The following is an 8809-nucleotide window of genomic DNA, read 5'->3' as shown; positions in this document are numbered from 1 at the left end:
CAAGCTAAGCCGGATCGTACTCCTTATCCTGGGTTGCTACAACCTCTTCCTATACCTAAAGTGCCCTGGGAAATGGTTACAATGGATTTCGTGGAGGGATTGCCCATTTCAGGCAGGTACAATTGCTTAATGGTGATCATTGACAAGCTTTCGAAGTATGGCCATTTTGTCCCTTTACATCACCCCTTCACTGCTGCCACAGTGGCTGAAGCTTTCCTAAATTCAATATACAAGTTACATGGTATGCCTCTATCCATTGTCTCTGATCGTGACCGCATCTTCACAAGTCTGTTTTGGAAGGAGCTCTTTCATAAAACAGGAACAATGCTTCGCCTCAGTTCTGCTCGCCATCCCCAGTCGGACGGTCACACTGAACGCGTCAATCAACAAGTCGAGTGTTTCTTGCGATGTTTTGTCAGTGCTCACCCCTCACGTTGGGCTCAGTGGATACCACTTTGTGAGTTCTGGTACAACACGAACTGGCATTCAGCCACGGGTTCCGCTCCATTTGAAATTATCTATGGACATCCACCTCGTCATTTCGGTCTGAGTACTGATGATGCTATTCAGTCAGCAGACCTGCAACTATGGCTATCCCAGCGCCAAGTAATTTTGGATTCAGTGCGTCAGCATTTGCTGCGAGCTTAACAGCGTATGAAGGCGCAAGCAGATAAGCACAGGACTGAATGTACATTTGCTGTTGGAGATTCGGTTTTTCTGAAGCTGCAGCCTTACCTTCAATCATCAGTGGCCCCGCGAGCAAATCACAAACTAGCTTTCAAGTTTTATGGGCCATTTCAGGTTTTGGCTCGTGTGGGAGAGGTTGCATATGAATTGGATCTGCCTGCGTCCAGCCGTGTTCACCCTGTGTTTCATGTTTCTCTGCTCAAAAGAGCCCCGGCACCAGATACTCAGGTTCTACCTCGACTTCCCTCTCCTGATGATCACCTGCAGGTACCGGAGCAGGTACTGCAACAGAGACTGGTGCGCCGTGGCAATGACTCTATGATTCAAGTTTTGATCAAGTGGAGTGATTCTTCAATTGAGCTGGCCACATGGGAGGACAAGGAGACGCTAAAGCAGCCGTTTCCCCGTGCACCGGCTTGGGGGCAAGCTGTGTCTAAGGGAAGGGGATTGTCAGCGACCAAGTACACCCTGAAGACCGAGAAGCGCAGGAAGAGCAAGCTGCCACCTCATCCAGGCCCCGTCGCAAGCCTCAGCGGCCCGCTAGGCTTGCTGGGCCTGAATGGGCTCAAGTCACCGCATCCCCTACTTAAGCCAAAGTGCGTGTGTGTGAGAGGTGGGGGGAGAGAGGACGGCTGGAAGCCGGGGCACGGCTTGTGTGCTGGCGTGTGTGTGTGAGAAATTCCCCAATTCCTCTTCTTCCCTCGAATTGTAGATCGAGATGTTGGTAATTCTGCCATGAATACAAATTGAGAGTTGTAGTGTTAACAGACGATGACAAGAGTTTTGACGAGTGGGACAACCGCATCGAGATGTTCGGCGACTCGGTGGAAGAGGAGGAGGACGAGACGGGCGAATCCATCTCCAAGCGGTAGATCAGGAGGCTCTGCAAGGATTTGTCGTCGATGCTGGATTACCCGAGGCTGGACATCGAGCCGGCCGCCCCGCTCCGGGGGACGATGGTGGAAGAGAAGTCGACGGCGGCGCCAATAACCCCCTCCCTGTTAGAGCAGTTCAAGGATCTGCGCCGCCGCATGCACAAGCTCAGATCACGGCTTTTCCCTTTCAAGGAGTGGTACGAGGAGGAGCAGGCTAAGCCGGAGTCATACGAGGGATTGGACGAGGAAGAGAAGGCGAGGATGATGATGAAGAACGAAGAGGAGTTCTTCAACAGCTACCGTGAAGGCACCGAGTTCTCATCCCGCCGCGTCACCTTCACGTAGCAGAGTAAGTCAATGCTAGCTAAACACCATAATATAGCTTTGCAACATACTATTATATGCAATCAACGCTTTTATTGGATTTTTTTCAAGAAACACAGTACAAACACACACGCTCACCGCTTTAACTGGATTGACTGATTTGGTTAATTGTGAGTGCAGCTACATTGAGCCCCATGCACTTCACGCATTGCACGCCCGGACTGCCCCTACCCTCCAATGCCGAGACAGAAGGGGTCAGCCTGCAGGTCTACTCTTTCAAGATCACCAAGATCATGTGCGGCCTGCGTGGGCCGCTCCACGTGTATGGCGTCGTCGCCGCGCGAGACAACTCGGACCGCAAGCGCAACATCATCTTTGATCGGCCAAGGCACAATTCCCAAAAGCTCACCGCAGATGTATGTGCCCGCTCTACTCTGTTCTCATCCTGTTTGTTCTCCTTGGTTTTCTCGTTGTTGCGTGTGCCTTTGTAGATCGGTCGATCGGTTTAGCGTCTGCGGTTAAGGATGTGTAACGATGATGATGTTGTTGCTGCTTTGCAGGATCCCTTTTTGCGCTTGACCGGCCCGTCTCGGGCGATTATGGCTCTGAGCCCCGTTGACTTTGAGGTTCAGCTGAAACTTAAGGGCGCGACGAGAGAGTGTGAAGACAGACCATTGATGAACCACAGAGAGCATTACATCGGTGGTACCGGTGCCGATGGTTTCAACTATTTGTGTAGGCATTCGTGTATCCCATTTCAACTATCTGTGGGTCGACTGCAAATTTTCAAGTTACGATGTGTGCCCATATTGCAAAATGAGAATATGTTGTGTGGAGTATTTATATCTGAATTTTCAAGTTATGTTGTGTGGAGTAAGTATTCTACCAACACGCTCACAGGAAAACAAAACTGCATCATGCATGCACAACACAGCACTTCCATAATTCAAGAACGTGTCTTTCTTTGTATGAACCAACCACCATGCGTCCAGAAAACCAATCTGCAGCACCAGATCATCTAACCGATAACACCTCAGGCTGCGAGCTCCGACGTCGCCGCGCCGATCGACCACGCAAATCGAAGTTTTATCGTGCGGAGGAGCAAAAATTTCCTCTTCTGAAACAGAGACTGATCATTCAGAGGGTTTCAGGGGGAGAGTGAGCCTGGCCGCCTTCCAGCAGCATGCTGCGGCTGCAGTAGGACCTCGTCGTGCTCGAGGACGAGTGGAGGGACCGCATGTCGCCGCCGCAGGGGACCAGCTCGTTGCGGTGGACGCCGGCGGCGCCGCCCCTGCTGCTCCGGCCCGGGTAGAAGCCGCCGTCGGCGTCGTCCATGCCCTCGCCGAAGCTGCCGTTGCCGGGGTCCAGCCGCTCGGAGAACATGCGCAGCACCTGCCTGATGGACGGCCGCTGGCGCCCCTCCCGCTGCGTGCACCACTGGACGATGCCGACCGCCAGGTGCAGCTGGTCCATGTCCACCGAGTCGCGGATCGTCGGGTCCACCAGCTCCGGCGGGATCTCCCCGGACGGCGACATGTACTCCTGCGCCCACTCCACCAGGTTCTTCTTGTCCTGGATCGCCCGCCGCCCGGTGACCAACTCCAGCAGCACCACGCCGTAGCTGTAGATGTCGCTCTTCTCCGTCAGCTCCTGGGTCACCACGTACTCTGGGTCCATGTACCCTGCAGTTGATCCATCCATCAAGAGGGAGATGAGCAACAATATTGTATATATGATCCATTTACTGAACACTAAAATAACCTGCATGTTACATAGTTTCGTCAGAAGATTATTATTGCTGAATTCACACCTGGAGTTCCGCGTATATCTGTGTTGACAGCTTCAAAGCTGATAGCACCAGTTCTCGATGCGTGCGCAAGGCCGAAATCAGCAACCTAAATATACAGGATCGAGGAGAAAATTTTCAGCATGAATCACAGCCTAAATGCCACAAAGCTAGAGGTTGTCAGCATGTCACAGGAGCGAACCTTGGCAACAAAGTTTTCGTCCAAAAGAATGTTGCTCGACTTGATGTCTCTGTGGCAGAGTGGAGGGTTACAGAAGAAATGGAGGTACTCCTGCAAGAACAAGGACACATCTTAATCTCAAAATAAAAGAAGAAGCACAGATCAGCATTCATCATCATGCAGAAAAATGTAATATCAAAGTAAGTTATCGACAGAAGCTGTCAAATGTCAGCAGACCTGACTAAAGGTAGCTCAAAAGTTCAATCATGAATTCAAATCACTAGGCAAACAGAACACTGGTATATACTGGCTAGCAAACAAGGTTATGGTAACCCCACCCAGAAAGTGAGAAAACACTGCCAAAGCCCCATGGTAACATGGTGGGTCCTGGTGGCTGGTGGTACCAGACCAAAGCCCCAGAATTTTTTGTTTGCTGAGCTAAATACATTTGGACATGTATCACTAGTCAACTTGCCATCTCTCAATGACTCAAACACAGAAAGTGCAAAAGGATATTTATGGAAATGTTAGGCCAAATGGGCCAAAATCAGGTCAACAGTGTCAAATACTCCAATACATAGCTGGACCACAGGCATGGGCATTCTCATACCTGTACAAATGCTTATCCCCTATCGATGTACCAATAATTTCCACATGCCAACAACCGTTGGTTGATCCTGATTCTTGAATGCTACTGTTCAGTGGCACGCCTTGATAATAAACCGGGGGCCAAAATGCTGTGCTGTTCTACACGATAATAGTTGGACCGATACATAAACTGTACACCCAGACAGGGGCCATCTGTCTTGGAGGGGGCAAAATGCTATCATGTTGCAAATAAGATACTGCATGATATCAGGCCAATCTCTACATGCAAATTGATAGGTGTGTCTGAGTAAACAAAAGGCATTTGTAAAGGTTGGCCTAGATCTGAGGGTGGTTGCTCTGAGGAGACAAGGTGGAAGAAGGGTGTCAGCTACAGTTGCTGCACTTGGGCGTGTTGGAGTAATTGATTGTTTTGTTACAATGAGAAACTCACCTATCTGTACCCTAATTCCTAGCATTCCAGCTTGATACTTTTCATCCACATATTATGCAGGTTTTAGTAGGTGCATTTACAGATATTAACAGATGCAAGGAACCTACAGTGAGAAAACTGAGGAATGACGTTTTGAGCTTAAATATCAAATAGTATAGCTGCCATGGGAAAGCAATCTGCAGTATTTGTAATTCAACTTGATGCATGCATGCATGTTGATGATGATTTTCCCATATTTTGGCTTAACATAAAAGAGAACAAGAACTTCATATGGTAAAGAAACCAGAGTTATTTACTTCAGTGAACCTACCAGAGCATTGGCTACGTCCATTGCGATCTGTAGCCTTGTCTGCCAGCTTAATGCCTTTGTTCCAGAAGCTGCCGGAATTCAAATGAGAGCACTTAACAGCAGGTCAAGATATATTTTCAAGGATTTAATATCATATGTACAAAATATCTGAAATTGGCAGGATCTTACAGTGCAGGTGATCCTTTAGGCTTCCATTTTCCATGTACTCGTAGACAAGAAACCTGAAAAACAGAAATATAAGATGAGAAGTTGACCACTGTGTACGAAGTATAGCAAATTACGATGCGAATAATGCACCATTACCTTTCTTTTCTTTCAACACAGAAGCCCTTTAGGTTCACAAGATGGCGATGATGCAACCTAGCCAGGAGCTCCATTTCCCGGCAGAACTCTTCTTCAGCTTGTCTTGAAACCTTGTCCATCCTTTTGACCGCAGCTATAGAGCCATCACTAAACTGAGCCTTATAGACTGTTCCAAAGCCTCCCTTTCCAATAACCGTGCTGAAATTGTTTGTTGCTTTCGTTGTTTCTTTGTAGCTATACCTCTGAAACATTGGTGACTGACCTGAAGAGCAGGGTAAACAGAGTGGTTTCAGTCAAACATAGAAGAATGGTAGGATTATCTGTACCAGTTTTCTTGTCATATTCATGCCCGTGCAAAGACCATCAATGCCAATGCACTAAAGTAGAAAATAAGAGACTGCTCATTTTAGCATTTATGATTTTCTCACAACAAACTTGCGGCAAGGATGCATGAATGAGTTGTTATTATGCGGAACTTTCGAGTCCCATGGCAAGATCATTATAACAACAGCAAATAAGAACTAGATAGTAGTTTTCAGGCAGGCACCAAGCATGATGAGACACACACTGAGCGGGCAAATACAAAAAGAATCTCAATCCTAGCTTAAAGAATCTACATTCATATGCACCACAGTGTTACTTATATCTATAACTGAAGCGTGTGCACTGACCTTCTGCGCATCTCCAGGACTGACCCTGGTGAAATGCATTGTCTGGACTCTGAGCAGACAGCTCAGCATCCCTCAGCTCCTTGTTCTTTCGACGAATGAGCACCACCAAGACGATCTGAAGAAGAATGGCAAGCAATATGACCCCTATCCCTATCCCCGGAACCACCGAAATGTGGTAAGGCTTCTGGTGCTTCTGTGGCAGTGGAACACTTTTGGTCTTTGGAGCTGAAGAATCACTGGGTACGGTGACATTCGGAGTAGAAGCCGGAGTCGACGTGACAGACACCGTTCCTGGTACACTCCCAACCGTTAGATACAGAGTTTCAGAACCGTCCGGTCACCACTCAAAATCAAAATGTTAACAAACAGGAGTAACTTAGTGCAGCAACTGGTGAAATACCTGGAAAGGTGGTGATCCCCTGAACACCGAAGAAGCAGGTGAGGATGTCGTCGTAGGAGAGCACGCCGTGCTGCGTCGCGAGCGTGACGAAGACCGCGCTGCGGCACACGCTGAGCGCGACGTTGTCGTCGGAGCCGATGAGCCGGCGGAGGTACACGATGCCGTAGTTGAGGCAGGTCTTGCAGGTGATGTCCAGGGAGAGGGGCCCCCTGCAGCTGCCGATGACGTCGTTGAAGCTGGGGGACTGCATCATCTCCAGCACGGTGTTGCGGCCGGCGCACTGGTAGTCGACCCTGATCTTGGGGCCGAGGCCGCAGAAGACGGCGGCGTCGGTGGCGATGCCCCGCAGCCTGAAGGTGTCGGACACCGCGCTGAGGCACATCTCGGAGAAGGCCGGCGGCACCCCCAGGCGGCCGGTCGCGTTGGCGTAGCGCGCGATGGAGGTGGCCACGAAGGCGTTGATGTAGCGGCAGCACGCCGCCCGCTGCGCCCCGTCGGAGCACGCCGCCGCCGCCGTGGTGAAGTTGGCCCAGCTGAAATCTAGCGGGCATCCTGGGGACAGTGAAGATCCTAGTTAGTAACAAAATGTAGTGATAAAATGGTACTGAGTGCCCCCAAATTACTGCTCGTACTGAATCGACAATAGGAGCTACGGAAAATGTAGTGACGAACGGTACTGGAATCTGGATGAATGCCCCCAAATCATTGGTCGCGCTGAGCCGGCCATACGAGGTAGAATGTGCGGTTCTCTCGTACTCGTACAATGGAAAGGCATAGGTGGCGGATTTATCCGTGCAGGGCGCGTACGGGAGTGGTGGATTCATCCGGAGCTTGGCAAGAAGTGATTTGGGGGGGATCGAATCGGGCGGCGGCGGCGCTGCTGGAATCACGGAGCGCGGCGCGACGGATCACATTCGAGCTCCTGGTGCCTGGATTAACCGCCACGTTCTGATCCATCGGGCACCAGGAAACCGGCACCGCCGTCGAGGGATCACTCCAGGAGCAGCGGCCGCGAACGAGCTAGGACCGGACAGGGGAAGGAAGTGAGCGAGCGAGCGAACGAACTGACCTCCGACGGCGTCTGCGGCGGGGTTCGGGGAGAGCCAGTACGGTGCGGAGAGGGCCAGCAGCAGGAGTGCCGGCGGGGCGAAGGAGGCGGCGGCGGCGGGGCGGCGGCGGCGCATTTTGCGGGAGTGGAGTGGGGAGTGAGTGGGGAGTGGAGTGCGGAGGAAGACTTGGGATTTTGGCTGGGGGCGGCGGCTGAGTGAGAGAGTGAGGAGGGCGACAATGATTTTCTTTGGGTTTTGGCCCGTGACCAAAAGCCCTGGGGTTCGGGTCGGTCCTCCTCGCTTGCTGCCCACTCCTCATCAGGTGGTACGAAAAAAAAGTTTCAGATATGGTCCTTCAATCAAGGGGAAACATGTTTATTGCTAGTTCATGTTCAAATGCTGGTCATTTTTTGACATGGTACCAAAATTAAAACAGAACCCATATGGTATTTACTATTTAGAATGTGAGCCCTTTGGTCGCCCCTTCTCCCCAGGGCGCAACCACCTCCATTGTCGCAGTGACCGGTCAGCCCATTTCGTCCCCTAGCCCCCTTTGATCAAGCACTATTAGAGCATGCGGGGAGGGGTCGTCAGGCGTCACACGTTAGTGCCAAGGTACTATGTGTGTGTGCGCGCGCGCCGGTGACCACGTTGTTGATGTTGTCGTCGTCGTCTTGCCAGTGGTGAGCCCCTCCCCCCTTTCTTGATCCTCCTCTTTCCCCTCCTCCTCATCATTTTCGTTGCTTGTCTATGTTGCACCAATGGGACGTTAGTGTTGCAGGACTAAACTTCATATCGATGGCGGAGCCAGCTCAATAGAGCTCGGGCAACATACGAAGGCTCCTAACTGTCGGTCGCTTGCCCATGGAAAAACTTGATCAGTTCTTCATGCATGCTATTATTTCAAGGAATAGACCACATGCAGAGCCCGAGTAGCTGCCCTGGGTATCAGTGTGGTGGCTCCGCCACTGCTTCAAACATCTTATGGATGAGAAATTTAATTAATTTATGCAAAACAAGGACGATGAAAATTCAATTAGGACAGGGTCAAACGTGGTCAGGCCATGTACTAAAACATCACGTTGCATTATGTGAAAGTTCAAAGACCTGTATAAATCAGCCATACTACTTTGAAGAAGTTTGATATTGCCATGGTCTAGGTTGGAATAATTTGTTGCAGTGTT

General features: G+C 50.5%; 1 protein-coding gene across 1 annotated transcript; it reads right to left on the bottom strand.

Moving 5' to 3' along the window:
- Nucleotides 1-2787: 2787 nt before the first annotated feature.
- On the bottom strand, nt 2788-7857 carry LOC123055360 (probable receptor-like protein kinase At1g49730). The gene is made up of 9 exons (XM_044479355.1): nt 7646-7857; nt 6577-7128; nt 6177-6467; nt 5506-5767; nt 5371-5423; nt 5203-5270; nt 3875-3964; nt 3697-3781; nt 2788-3568 (listed from the first exon to the last, which is right to left on the bottom strand). Exons 1-9 carry the CDS (start codon nt 7758-7760, stop codon nt 3024-3026), a joined length of 2061 nt encoding a protein of 686 aa, XP_044335290.1. The 5' UTR covers nt 7761-7857; the 3' UTR covers nt 2788-3023.
- Between the last annotated feature and the right edge of the window lie 952 nt (nt 7858-8809).

This window comes from Triticum aestivum, chromosome 2D, assembly GCF_018294505.1.
Source record: "Triticum aestivum cultivar Chinese Spring chromosome 2D, IWGSC CS RefSeq v2.1, whole genome shotgun sequence".
Lineage (NCBI taxonomy): Eukaryota > Viridiplantae > Streptophyta > Magnoliopsida > Poales > Poaceae > Triticum > Triticum aestivum.
This window is presented reverse-complemented; position numbering and strand designations above follow the sequence as displayed.

Excerpts from the sequence above, each read along its gene's own strand:
- LOC123055360 (XM_044479355.1), bottom strand. The coding sequence starts at position 7,760 with ATGCGCCGCCGCCGCCCCGCCGCCGCCGCCTCCTTCGCCCCGCCGGCA. Across the intron at positions 5,424-5,505 it reads TGTGTTGAAAGAAAAGAAAG|GTTTCTTGTCTACGAGTACA; the intron begins GTAATGGTGCAT and ends TCTGTTTTTCAG. Across the intron at positions 3,782-3,874 it reads ACGAAAACTTTGTTGCCAAG|GTTGCTGATTTCGGCCTTGC; the intron begins GTTCGCTCCTGT and ends CTGTATATTTAG.